The sequence below is a fragment of the Lepisma saccharinum genome, chromosome 24 (assembly GCF_977018435.1).
Source record: "Lepisma saccharinum chromosome 24, izLepSacc3.1, whole genome shotgun sequence".
NCBI classification, from domain to species: domain Eukaryota; kingdom Metazoa; phylum Arthropoda; class Insecta; order Zygentoma; family Lepismatidae; genus Lepisma; species Lepisma saccharinum.
The window spans coordinates 24361759-24376464 of NC_139252.1; the positions used below are offsets into that span (position 1 = coordinate 24361759).

Below are 14706 nucleotides of genomic sequence, written 5' to 3' on the forward strand. Positions count from 1 at the left end.
CCTCACTTACCTACCTACATATAGTCTTACAGGTAACTCAAAAAGCAGAAAGTAGTACATAGCATGACAAGTCGATCTATCGTAAACTAAACTAACCTCACTCCCCCACTCACATATAACCTTACAGGTGACTCAAAGGCAGAAAGGCAGCTATATCACTTGTAAGGGTCAACACACAAGATTTATTGCAAACTAAATTAACCTACGACATAAGCCATGGACACATCTTCCAGATAGGGTATAAGCAACTCACCTTTTGCAATTGTATAACGGGGAAAATTAACCTACAGCTGGCAACACTGTTTGAGTTGCTTTCGACGAGCCAAACTCAAATAGGCTAAAGCTAATCTTCTACAGCTAGAAGCTTGAAACATATACCCTCGCAGAGTATGCCAACTTACCTTATGTAAAAATATTACCTAGTATGGTTAAGCTGTGACATACAACTAACGATCAACACGACCACCTGACACACATATGGAGAGAGTGAGACAGCTTATACGCAATATATTCCTACACATGTACTGGGTTTAAAAGGTAATTTGCAACAACTATTTCATTCATTCCCTATCAAAATCTTCTAACCACATGTTTTTGACACTTGCTGTCAGAACATGGTGGTTTTAGACTGTAAATTCAACCCGATTATTCTATTTGTGCATGATGCCTGCATTTGGAATATTTTATTCTTGGCATACGGTATTTTGCGTGCTCCAGTAACCTTGCGCTCGATTCACGGAAGCTATGACGTGTATTTCCTGTTTCGCGAACATGCGAGAATTTTTCACAATAGATAATATATTGCAAGAGCGAGTTGTTTGTGTATATAAATCTAGTTTTGGAAATAGACATGAATATAATGTCAAAAATTATTGCATAACTTAAAAATATTGATATTTATTGCACTAGCAAAGGTAAATGTGGAATGTCCCGGCCCCTCAGCTGTTAGGTTAAACACCATAAAAATTTTATTACTGATAGCAAGCATTCTCATATCGACAAAACAGATCTAGTAATGAGCTGTCTTGCAAGTCTCCTGAGTGAAGGAATATGATGCCACTATAAACTGTAAACAAGATATGCAGTCCCTCGCATGAGATGTACGAGGCTTATGAACCTCGACCTATAGAGTTGTACAATGGATGTTTTTTTTTTTTTAAGCATAGCGGTGTGTTTTCGTTTATTTCAATGTCATCGAGCGGGTATGTAAAGAAGGGGAGAGAAAAAAAAGGAGGAGGGGTTATAACGGATAATTCATATTTCGATTTCAATATTTTTGCTAGTCACGATTCACCTGCTATCTAGAAGGACACTGGACGAAGGCTAAAAGCGAGTGAAGGAGAGAAATGTTATTTTTTTTATCTTTTTGATTGTGTGTGATGAAATAGTTTTAGATAATAATAGTAGGCTAATAGAATTGTAGAAAACGGCTGTATCGTGATGTGAGGCTGAAAGTAATTTCGAAAGCAGTCTCGGGCATCTTCGCGTTCAGCCAACAAGGAAAATGCACATGGAGGGCGTAACGGTATTGTCCATGGATGGTTTTTCTGAATAAACATACATATCAGTTTTTGCAGTCTCCAGATGGGACCGGAGCTTTTGTTTTGGTTGGACAAGGGGGTTCAGATAAATACATGGACATCAAAATAAAAGAAAAAAAATTTACTCCACTGCTCACATGTATTGAGTCTTCCAATAACACACCTCGCGGGGGCGTACCTACATGTATGCAAAATATAGTTAATGTCTTATTTCTCGAACCTGTGGTCTGTAGATTTGCTTTTGTTGGCAACAGAAACAGAAAAAATGGCACCATGTTATTGAATACTGATATGGGTGTACTGTAATCATAACAATTTTTCTAGTTAAAAATCTATGTCGAAAAGCAATGTTGGGTGACTTGTCTGTGTTGGGTCTTATTAACAACTTCACAGCTGTACCTGCACAACTCATCGACTACAAGGCAACAATGTTAGGAAATGTGTGCGTGGCTCCGAGAATACAATTTAAAATCACTAATGTGGCATGAACCCCCTCCACTTGTGTGTATTTGAATATGCGAAAATTAGACATTTTGAATAATCGATGAGAACAATCACAAAATCAGGTTGCACCTGTATGACGTGTTCAAACTTCAGACGATTTTTGTTAATCTACAAAAGCCAAGTGTGAACGGAGATTACTACGAAAATTGGGGAAAAGAAAAGAAGCGAGGCTATTTTGGCTAATGGCAACGATGAGGATGAATAATGGTTGTTTTGATAAAATTGACGAAGTCAATATGCCTAGCCTAAAATAAAATTCAACAATTAATGTTAAACATTTGCCACTCTGAAATGGCGATGGCTATCATCATAATATCACTTGTTTCTAACCTGTTCATATTGGCCCTCTCTCTACCCCTCCATAAATTTGATTCGAAAGGCACAATCATTCCAGTTCTTGAATAAGACTTGCATATGCCCTCAGAAAAAACAAGAGAAGAAATAAATAAATCAAGTCATGTATATTCTTCATCCCCCCAATTTTCTTCCACAACACCGCACGAAGCCTCGAGTTTCGGATATTGTTGTTGTGCGACAGGATAGGATAGATGAACCGTATGTTTACCGAGGACCAGATGTAATCAAACATTTTTTTGAAAAGATAGTTGAAGAGGTTGAGACCATTGGCAGCCTCTTACGCGAATCGAAACCAAATGCTCCTATTATCCAGCGATGAACTTCAATCTCACAATAACATTGAAATGTGTCCGGTGTGCGATCAAAGGTTTTACCGACGAGAACCGGAAAGTAATTTCATCATAATTATTTCACCGGAAACTACATCGGTGGAATCTGTAACATAATGTATTTATGTATGTGTTTGACAATCATATATCACTTACTAGAACAATTTTCACATTGTTTTCACTATGTAAGATGATATTTTATTTATATTTACGATAAAATAGAGGTTTGGGTGTAATAACAGTTTTTATTAATTAATTTAGAGATGTATTTTTTATTTGTTGAGTTAATGATTAGGTTAATTTGTTATTTTCTTGCGAAAAAAAAGAGGGGACCACAGCTGAAAGAAAATACACAACTTGTATTATTGAGGTCAAGAGTTTGTTTTAACATCACTTTTTGCACACATAGGCTAATCACGACTCGGGATATGTTTAAAATGGAATCTGAAACATTGATTATGCGACCTGACTGGAACTCGGAATAGGACACACTGATTACAAAACGTCGATATATTACCACTTGGTAAGAAATTGAAGTGTTTCAATTCACACACACACTCACAATTTAAAACAACTAAACTGATCGCAGGCCCAACTGGTGGCTGGCATACACAACTATCCATCCACCAGTTGTCTTCTGGGGTGTGTGTCTCGATGAGTGTCAACAACCTCCATTGTGAAGTAAAATCTGTAGGGGTAACATCACTCTCCAATTACAATGTTGGCAAACTTTCCAACTTCATCGTGAACGACGACAAAGGTATCGGCTACCTGATAAAAATTATCAACACGCTGCCTCCGAGATTCTGGAACGTTGCCGAAGGAAAGGGACTCGTGAACGACATCATCAACAAGTTATTTTTCGATGTTGAAACGTTTCGGTAAACGTTCTTATACGTTCTTATACGTTTCAACGTTTATATAAGAACGATAAAAACGTACTGTGATACTCATCTTCACGATTAGTCAAACGTAGTATTCATTCGCTGTACATATTTTCCGTCCTTAAATTCTAATAGTAACAAAAACCTTCCATCTCTCATTTTATATTTAATTCTGTGCAAATCACATGCCTGGAAGCTTGCGTGTATCACCCTCACTGTTTATTCAGATTTTGACCTTAACTATTGATCATGCATTTTTTTATTGCATATTTCCCATGTCAACACAAAATATATATTTTCTCTTGGATTAATTTTAACAATAATGATGAAAATTAGAGAAAGAGTAGAGAGAGAGAGAGAGTCCTCCTCCGTAGCTGAGCGAGTTACGGCGTTCACTCGTCTTGAGATTGTTCGCTGCGAGACGGCATAGGTTCGAATCCGACTCTGGTCGGAATTTATCCGGCCTACGTATAGGGCCGGTAGCAACCCACCATCGTGAGAAAATTGGGGGAGCTATAAGTAACTAGTGTAAGCTGGTTTCAGATATCTTCTATAACAGCTGAGGGTTCATCATGCTGACCAAGATCACCTCATTGCCAGTTAAAAATAACTCTAGGTAGGATTCCCCATCCAAATTTTTGTTTCATGTTCATGGCGATAGTGATGCCCAATGCTACAACTTTTTCTCCCAAAAAAAAAAAAAAAACATCTCTGCTCATGACCCTCCTGAAAGCGACATGCTCCAATTTCTTGTTTGCTTCGTGACGTGCATCCAAATTCGTGTGCGTATTGTAAGCAATATCGTAATCTTTGCATGCCGCGTCCAACAGATTCACACCCTTGTCTCCTCTCTCCAATCTTTTCTCGAGTTTGGTACCCGGTTCGCAGTATTGGTAGCCAGGTAAATGCATCTCGAAAAATAACTTGTTGATGATGTCGTTCACGAGTCCCTTTCCTTCGGCAACGTTCCAGAATCTCGGAGGCAGCGTGTTGATAATTTTTATCAGGTAGCCGATACCTTTGTCGTCGTTCACGATGAAGTTGGAAAGTTTGCCAACATTGTAATTGGAGAGTGATGTTACCCCTACAGATTTTACTTCACAATGGAGGTTGTTGACACTCATCGAGACACACACCCCAGAAGACAACTGGTGGATGGATAGTTGTGTATGCCAGCCACCAGTTGGGCCTGCGATCAGTTTAGTTGTTTTAAATTGTGAGTGTGTGTGTGAATTGAAACACTTCAATTTCTTACCAAGTGGTAATATATCGACGTTTTGTAATCAGTGTGTCCTATTCCGAGTTCCAGTCAGGTCGCATAATCAATGTTTCAGATTCCATTTTAAACATATCCCGAGTCGTGATTAGCCTATGTGTGCAAAAAGTGATGTTAAAACAAACTCTTGACCTCAATAATACAAGTTGTGTATTTTCTTTCAGCTGTGGTCCCCTCTTTTTTTTCGCAAGAAAATAACAAATTAACCTAATCATTAACTCAACAAATAAAAAATACATCTCTAAATTAATTAATAAAAACTGTTATTACACCCAAACCTCTATTTTATCGTAAATATAAATAAAATATCATCTTACATAGTGAAAACAATGTGAAAATTGTTCTAGTAAGTGATATATGATTGTCAAACACATACATAAATACATTATGTTACAGATTCCACCGATGTAGTTTCCGGTGAAATAATTATGATGAAATTACTTTCCGGTTCTCGTCGGTAAAACCTTTGATCGCACACCGGACACATTTCAATGTTATTGTGAGATTGAAGTTCATCGCTGGATAATAGGAGCATTTGGTTTCGATTCGCGTAAGAGGCTGCCAATGGTCTCAACCTCTTCAACTATCTTTTCAAAAAAATGTTTGATTACATCTGGTCCTCGGTAAACATACGGTTCATCTATCCTATCCTGTCGCACAACAACAATATCCGAAACTCGAGGCTTCGTGCGGTGTTGTGGAAGAAAATTGGGGGGATGAAGAATATACATGACTTGATTTATTTATTTCTTCTCTTGTTTTTTCTGAGGGCATATGCAAGTCTTATTCAAGAACTGGAATGATTGTGCCTTTCGAATCAAATTTATGGAGGGGTAGAGAGAGGGCCAATATGAACAGGTTAGAAACAAGTGATATTATGATGATAGCCATCGCCATTTCAGAGTGGCAAATGTTTAACATTAATTGTTGAATTTTATTTTAGGCTAGGCATATTGACTTCGTCAATTTTATCAAAACAACCATTATTCATCCTCATCGTTGCCATTAGCCAAAATAGCCTCGCTTCTTTTCTTTTCCCCAATTTTCGTAGTAATCTCCGTTCACACTTGGCTTTTGTAGATTAACAAAAATCGTCTGAAGTTTGAACACGTCATACAGGTGCAACCTGATTTTGTGATTGTTCTCATCGATTATTCAAAATGTCTAATTTTCGCATATTCAAATACACACAAGTGGAGGGGGTTCATGCCACATTAGTGATTTTAAATTGTATTCTCGGAGCCACGCACACATTTCCTAACATTGTTGCCTTGTAGTCGATGAGTTGTGCAGGTACAGCTGTGAAGTTGTTAATAAGACCCAACACAGACAAGTCACCCAACATTGCTTTTCGACATAGATTTTTAACTAGAAAAATTGTTATGATTACAGTACACCCATATCAGTATTCAATAACATGGTGCCATTTTTTCTGTTTCTGTTGCCAACAAAAGCAAATCTACAGACCACAGGTTCGAGAAATAAGACATTAACTATATTTTGCATACATGTAGGTACGCCCCCGCGAGGTGTGTTATTGGAAGACTCAATACATGTGAGCAGTGGAGTAAATTTTTTTTCTTTTATTTTGATGTCCATGTATTTATCTGAACCCCCTTGTCCAACCAAAACAAAAGCTCCGGTCCCATCTGGAGACTGCAAAAACTGATATGTATGTTTATTCAGAAAAACCATCCATGGACAATACCGTTACGCCCTCCATGTGCATTTTCCTTGTTGGCTGAACGCGAAGATGCCCGAGACTGCTTTCGAAATTACTTTCAGCCTCACATCACGATACAGCCGTTTTCTACAATTCTATTAGCCTACTATTATTATCTAAAACTATTTCATCACACACAATCAAAAAGATAAAAAAAATAACATTTCTCTCCTTCACTCGCTTTTAGCCTTCGTCCAGTGTCCTTCTAGATAGCAGGTGAATCGTGACTAGCAAAAATATTGAAATCGAAATATGAATTATCCGTTATAACCCCTCCTCCTTTTTTTTCTCTCCCCTTCTTTACATACCCGCTCGATGACATTGAAATAAACGAAAACACACCGCTATGCTTAAAAAAAAAAAAACATCCATTGTACAACTCTATAGGTCGAGGTTCATAAGCCTCGTACATCTCATGCGAGGGACTGCATATCTTGTTTACAGTTTATAGTGGCATCATATTCCTTCACTCAGGAGACTTGCAAGACAGCTCATTACTAGATCTGTTTTGTCGATATGAGAATGCTTGCTATCAGTAATAAAATTTTTATGGTGTTTAACCTAACAGCTGAGGGGCCGGGACATTCCACATTTACCTTTGCTAGTGCAATAAATATCAATATTTTTAAGTTATGCAATAATTTTTGACATTATATTCATGTCTATTTCCAAAACTAGATTTATATACACAAACAACTCGCTCTTGCAATATATTATCTATTGTGAAAAATTCTCGCATGTTCGCGAAACAGGAAATACACGTCATAGCTTCCGTGAATCGAGCGCAAGGTTACTGGAGCACGCAAAATACCGTATGCCAAGAATAAAATATTCCAAATGCAGGCATCATGCACAAATAGAATAATCGGGTTGAATTTACAGTCTAAAACCACCATGTTCTGACAGCAAGTGTCAAAAACATGTGGTTAGAAGATTTTGATAGGGAATGAATGAAATAGTTGTTGCAAATTACCTTTTAAACCCAGTACATGTGTAGGAATATATTGCGTATAAGCTGTCTCACTCTCTCCATATGTGTGTCAGGTGGTCGTGTTGATCGTTAGTTGTATGTCACAGCTTAACCATACTAGGTAATATTTTTACATAAGGTAAGTTGGCATACTCTGCGAGGGTATATGTTTCAAGCTTCTAGCTGTAGAAGATTAGCTTTAGCCTATTTGAGTTTGGCTCGTCGAAAGCAACTCAAACAGTGTTGCCAGCTGTAGGTTAATTTTCCCCGTTATACAATTGCAAAAGGTGAGTTGCTTATACCCTATCTGGAAGATGTGTCCATGGCTTATGTCGTAGGTTAATTTAGTTTGCAATAAATCTTGTGTGTTGACCCTTACAAGTGATATAGCTGCCTTTCTGCCTTTGAGTCACCTGTAAGGTTATATGTGAGTGGGGGAGTGAGGTTAGTTTAGTTTACGATAGATCGACTTGTCATGCTATGTACTACTTTCTGCTTTTTGAGTTACCTGTAAGACTATATGTAGGTAGGTAAGTGAGGTTAGTTTAGTTCACAATAAATCACACTTTGAATTTACTCACACTCTCTCTGTCTGTGTGTCAGGTGGTCGTGTCGATCGCTAGTTGTATGTTACAGCTTAACCCAAACTAGGTAATATTAACTGTACTTCAAAAAATAAAATTGTGTATATCTCATATCAAACTAGAAATAAGAAAAATCAAACATTAAGCATTCATGCAGATTAATTAAGCCGTAAATTCAAAATTTTGACCCCCACACAAATCGCATTACATACATACATACATGTAGAAAAACAAAAATATGCTTTTTTTCGTCCTCGTAGTGTTTACAAGAGTCCCCTGTAAGTAAGACTAATCAGGGGTGGACCTACAGTTTCAAAAACCACTTGTGCAAGTATCGAATCCTTAAATACCACTGCACCATAAGAGGGAGGAAGCCCGGTGAGAGGGGGTAGAAAGCTAGAAACATTAACACCGCTATTGCCAGTTAGCATCTTCTTCATCTTATTGCATACTTATCATCTTATAGAAGATTACGCCGTCAACTTGTAACTTGTAGGTTAGCCTCACCTGTGAAATATCATATATTTAAAAAACAAAAAAATTGTGAAGCAACTAGTCAGTGTTGCCAACTCCTATTGGACAAATCTTCGACAACAACTCTCTCGCATAATTCAAGCACGAAGACTTTCGCGACAGACCTCGGTGCGAAAAATAAATTTCCCTACTGGTCCAAGCACACTCTTCCACGCATACAAAAACATTTCGACAAGCACATGTACAATTTGGATTTCACCTCAACAGTGCTGAAGAATAACAACAATCCAGCCAATAAGGCACCTCTGATCAAATTAACACTGCACACTACGATCAAAATCCAATATAAGTTAGTTCGATGCGCAAATTAAAAAAAATAATAACTCACAAAACTCTACAGAGGCATTAGGCTTTTGATAGCTATGACCGTTAGAACTGGTGTTGAGCACCCACGCACCCTGGCGAGGTTATAGAGGCCAGAAATCCTAAAAAATAAAAAAAATTATTATTTGTTTGTTTGCATCACAATACAAAAATAATAAGAAGCACGCGCACACATGTGTGGCACATCGTTCCCGCGAGAGAGGTTTACAAAAATCCCGATATACATTGGCGCCCGGGACTTGGAAATAATACGTATTCGCTCACCACTGTTGCCAGCTATAGGTCTCTCTCCCTCCTCATCTTACAGCAATGTTGGTGTGTGTGTGTGTGTGTGTGTGTGTGTGGCACATTGTTCCCGAGAGAGGTTTACAAAAATCGCGATATACAAACATTGGTGTCCCCGAGACTTGGAAGATTACGATAAAATGCATTCATACTTCAAAAATAAGAAAAAGCATTTACTCATCACACTGTGTCAGCGCAACAAATAAATGCGCAGAACATGATCTACCCATGATAGATAAATAGGCGCGCGCGTGTGTGTGTGGCACATCGTTCCCGAGAGAGAGGTTTACAAAAGCCGTGTCCGGATTGGCAAGCGCTCCATCCCGTTCTCTCCCCGTTGCTCTCGCGTGCCGTCGAAGTCACGTCCAAGTCGTTTGAATCTGCATGTCCCCTTGTAGTACGCCTGTCACTTTTCCCGCCAGGTGACAGTCCGAACTTCACCCACTGCGTGGGGCGCAAACAAACAAATAATTTCCACCTAACTACTCATATTAAAAATATAACACGCTATTTTATCATTTTCAATTTTTCTGCATTCATTATCGATAAAATATTAAAATATAACTGAGTTTTACATCCTCTAATCAGTAAATGTTGCCTGTACAAAATAAAAATTAGAATATGGCTGCCAAGCGCAGCATCACAGCGAGTTCAAGCGTGCATCTGTCGCGCCTCTCTGCTCTTCCCTCCGACTCCACGTCTACCGCAAATTCAGACAACAAAAATTAGCTGAGTCCCCGGATGTAACGGTGCAGGTGACATCTGCTGCTGATTCGGACGCAACCCCGGCCACCTCCACTAGTCAGTGTTGCCCATTCGTAGGTTAGCTTCGCTTGTAAAATATCATATGGTGGAATATTCTTAAGGTGAGTTGGCAACACTGGCAATTAATGTTGCAGAACCCCGGCCACCTCCACTAGTCAGTGTTGCCCATTCGTAGGTTAGCTTCGTCTGTAAAATATCATGGTGAAATATTCTTAGGGTGAGTTGGCAACACTGGCAATTGATGTTCTTGAACCCGTGCACCTCCACTAATCAGTATTGCCAACTCCCATTCGTAGGTTAGCTTCGCCTGTAAAATATCATATGGTGGAATATTCTTAAGGTGAGTTGGCAACACTGGCAATTAATGTTGCAGAACCCGGCCACCTCCACTAGTCAGTGTTGCCCATTCGTAGGTTAGCTTCGCCTGTAAAATATCATGGTAAAATATTCTTAGAGTGAGTTGGCAATATTAAACCGCAATTGATGTTGCCAGTGTTGTCAACTCCCATTCGTAGGTTAGTTTTGTCTGTAAACTATCATATGGTGAAGTATTCTTAAGGTGAGTTGGCAATATTGAGCCGCAATTGATGTTGCCAGTGTTGCCAACTCCCATTCATAGGTTAGCTTCGCCTGTAAAATATCATATAGTGGAATATTCTTAAGGTGAGTTGGCAATATTGAACCGCAATTAATATTGCAGAACCCGGCCACCTCCACTAGTCAGTGTTGCCCATTTGTAGGTTAGCTTCGCCTGTAAAATATCATGGTGAAATATTCTTAGGGTGAGTTGGCAATATTGAACCGCAATTAATGTTGCCAGTGTTGCCAACTCCCATTCATAGGTTAGTTTCGTCTGTAAAATATCATGGTGGAATATTCTTGGGGTGAGCTGGCAACACTGCGAGAAAATGGGGCTCATGCCTTACGAGAGAAATCCATTAAGGCGAGCCCCATCGAGCCCCATTTTCGGTTGCCGAACCCGTGCCACTACTCTACTCCGGTTTTTCATAAAAATTTCTTCTGACTTATTTAATTCTCCTAAATTCGAGACATATAGGACGGGATACGGATGGGAAGGAAATTACGTAATTCCACACACTAGATGGGACTGCAGACCAATGTCTCAAATTACCTGATAGCTTCGGAATGTCCGCGATAAGAAACTGCATCAGTTATAATTTTTTCCCTCGGGTCTTCTTAAAGGAATTTGGTTTTTAAAAACGCAGTGCAAGAAAAGCAGGGAAACACAGTAACATTCTCAAGTTGTTTGACACAAGATGAACAGAAAAGTATCAGTACTAAGTAGCGTGAGTTGTGGAAATGTATTCACTAATTGTAGAAACTTTACAGACTACAATTTACTGGAAGAGAAATATTTCAGCAAGCTCTTCACTGAGTAACTGTGGAACATGTGGGGTGTTTGAAACATTTCCACTTGTTCTAACCATATTGTTTTCATGCAGTGCAAGATTATGTTGGTCACCTCAAAAGGTGGACTGATCAGTACTGTGAACATGACAGTATTTTAATAGAGATATTATTATATATACGAATATATAATAATAATAATAAAAAGGAGAGATAGAGAGTTCTGAGAACTCTAATGAAATTTAATCTAAAGTAGAGAAACTACTTAGAGACCATGATGAATAAACGAAGAGACATAGAACACCCAGCAGTCAAATATGAGGGAACATTGCACCAGCTGAGAGCACAAAAGAATATTACAAGGTAAACCTTCGTTGTTCTTTTTTGGACCATTTTGTAGTAGAATTGAACTCACGTTTCTCTGAATACAGTCAACACATTGCAAAATTGCAACTTATTCCAAAAATGTGAAATGGCTATTCCTCATTCATTGGAGCAGTGTGGGAAAGAGGAAATGATTAAGACTATAATTTTTTCCTCAACTTGATTTATATTTAAATGCGTAATATTAAAACGCTCATTTTACTAAACGATCTAACTGTACATTGAACCGCTCCCTCTCGATAGTACAAGAGTTATTGAGTTACAAGAAGATGCTGCAAAGATATTTGACTTCACGATAGCTCCGCCGTCTGCTAGCAGCACTGAATTTCAGTAGCAAATCTCTTCCATTTCATAGTAAGCTGTTTACTGTAAACAGTCAGTGCTTGGGAGGCCGCACTGTTCAGTCCGCAGTTCTCAAACAAAGATTCGACATTGTGAGATAGCAGCTTAGTTCATTATAGCACCGAAAAGAAATTGCAAGATTAATGATATACATCGAAGTACATTTCTGTTTCTTTTTAAAAAGTGTAAAGAATATGATAATGGATATGTACATACACATACCTTTATCGGATCCAGCAACCCCCCCTTCGCTCCCCAAAAAGCTTCCGATCAGCAGTGTCCCGGATTTTACTTATGAAATATAGCAACCCTAATCATACCAAGAGTTGACCCCTTACTTGAACTATATATACGCCCATGGATGTGGGAATTAAAGAGGTCTGTAAGATTATCCAGATATAATACAAATAATAGAGGACCAAGAACGCTGCACAGGTAGCCTAATCAAGGCTGCACCTGCATTTTAAAGTGGATCTGGACCTCTGGGTGCCTCCGCCGGGTATCGAGCCTGCAACCCCTTGATTACAATGCGATGACGTTACCATTATTACCCTACAGGAAGCTGATCGTGGTGGAATTGTTAGACAATGTAATTCTCGTATCTTCATGAAAGCAACTTTGGTGTTTTTATTTTAGTCAAGCAGTGATGGCACCAACCTGAAATAAATAGGGAGGGGGATTTCGGTTTCAAATTCTCGGGAGACTAACTAACACCAGCTAAAAGGTACTCAGTTAATTCTTTACTACGGTATTGAAATTACCAATTACATACATCTTGCATTCTGTTACATCGAATAAGCTTACAAAAGTACTTTTAGGCACGAATTCTTTGTCAAATAAAATACAATAATTGTATCATTTTTTATTCCTAAGCCATTGTTTAGTTGAACAATATCCCAGAATTACTATTCATATTAACAGTACAAAATACTCCATATAAACAACAGTCATCCTCAACTCTCTGTACATAGCCTACTTATGTATAAATATTACACGTACATGTGTGAATACTTCTTTTTTCTTTTGCTGAAGTTGGAGCAAGAAACTACAATACGATGCATCTGTTTTTATGTTCAGCTGCAATATACTGGGCCATTCAAAAAGAACTCCATGGTTTCGTGATCTTATTGTGGAGGGAATATATTTGAACTTAATTTTGCATTTGTCTACAAGCCTGGACATAATAGAACTATCACTCTTTATGATTGTACCAAAATGTTTTTATAAATATTGTATGTCAAGTGTACATATTAATGTATACAGTTATTTACGAGTGAAATGCTTGGGATCGGGGCATCGAATTTAAGAAACTAATTTAGCGGGCCAAGGTTCTCGAAGATTGAGAACCACTGCTTCAGTGGGTGTTGTGATGTTTTTCTATATTTTACTGTAGAAGTTTCATTACATTTACGTGGGATATCATTAGGTTTGTTTCATTCTAGGTTGGCATCAACTATCAACCACCTACTGTGGTTCCAGGTGGTGACCTGGCGAAGGTGGAGAGGGCGGTGTGCAGTCTTTGCAACACAACGGCCATCATGGAGGCGTGGGCGAGGATAGACCACAAATTCGATCTCATGTTCGCCAAGAGAGCTTTCGTTCATTGGTACGTCGGCGAAGGAATGGAAGAAGGTGAATATTGTTACTTCTTCTTTCTGGTGAAGTGTTTTGAGGTTAATTTTATGTAAACAGATACTCAGGTCCGGATTTATGTACGTGGAGGACCAATAGATAAAGTTCAGTTCTGCCAGCTCCTGTGGCGGAGTGGATGTCGACCTCCGTGGCGAAGTGGTTAGCAGAGCGCGCTACAACGCCAGGGGTTCTGGGTTCGAGTCCAGGGTAAGGCATGGGTATTTGTGTTCGTCCAGTTGATAAGAAACAAAGAAAAATGTAAGAATTGAAAAGTGTAAAAGTGAGAAAAAGAGTGAATGGTGGGGGATACCTCCGTGTAGGGGGTATTTAAAAAAAAAAAGAGTGGTTAGCACATCGCGCTACGACGCCAGGGGTCCCAGGTTCGAATCCCGGGCTGGGCATGGATGTTGGTGAGTGTCCATTCATCAATTTCATCACATCATCACTGTTACCCTGCCCCCGTGTCAGGGCAACAGTGTTTTTTTTCTTATTGAAATATTTATTAATATGTTAATCAATTGGGTAATCAAGTGTATAAACATATATATGTATGATTAGTGTAAATCAATTTATTATGCATTTTTAGGTTCGTATTATTCCATGTATAAATACCATGTAGCTCTCTGTTCCTTCTTCGTGTTTCGAACGTTCAAAAGAAAGGCGGGCAGTTTAGCTGTTAAAGATTAAAAATTTTGAAAGAAGGGCGGTTGGCAACAGACGCCAACAAAACGTATATAAACTCCCAGATGAGAGTGGGGGAGGTCGGCTGTTGGAACTGAGACTTGGATGGGAGAGGCTGTTTTTGCTTCGGTCAGCTAGGACCGGAGGACAGGTCTCCCGAAACGGATGCTGTAAGAGATTGCCGAGAAAGCTAGTGCCTTGGTGTCCAGTTTACAGGTAAAAG

General features: G+C 38.8%; 1 protein-coding gene across 1 annotated transcript in view; it reads left to right on the plus strand.

Annotated features, from left to right (window-relative positions):
* LOC145978340 (tubulin alpha-1C chain-like) overlaps positions 1–14706 on the plus strand; it is a 167055-nt gene that overhangs the window by 138921 nt on the left and 13428 nt on the right. The window contains exon 9 of the mRNA XM_083110926.1: positions 13613–13802. Within this exon, the coding sequence (XP_082967052.1) occupies positions 13613–13802 (190 nt within the window). The remainder of the gene's footprint in view (positions 1–13612; positions 13803–14706) is intronic.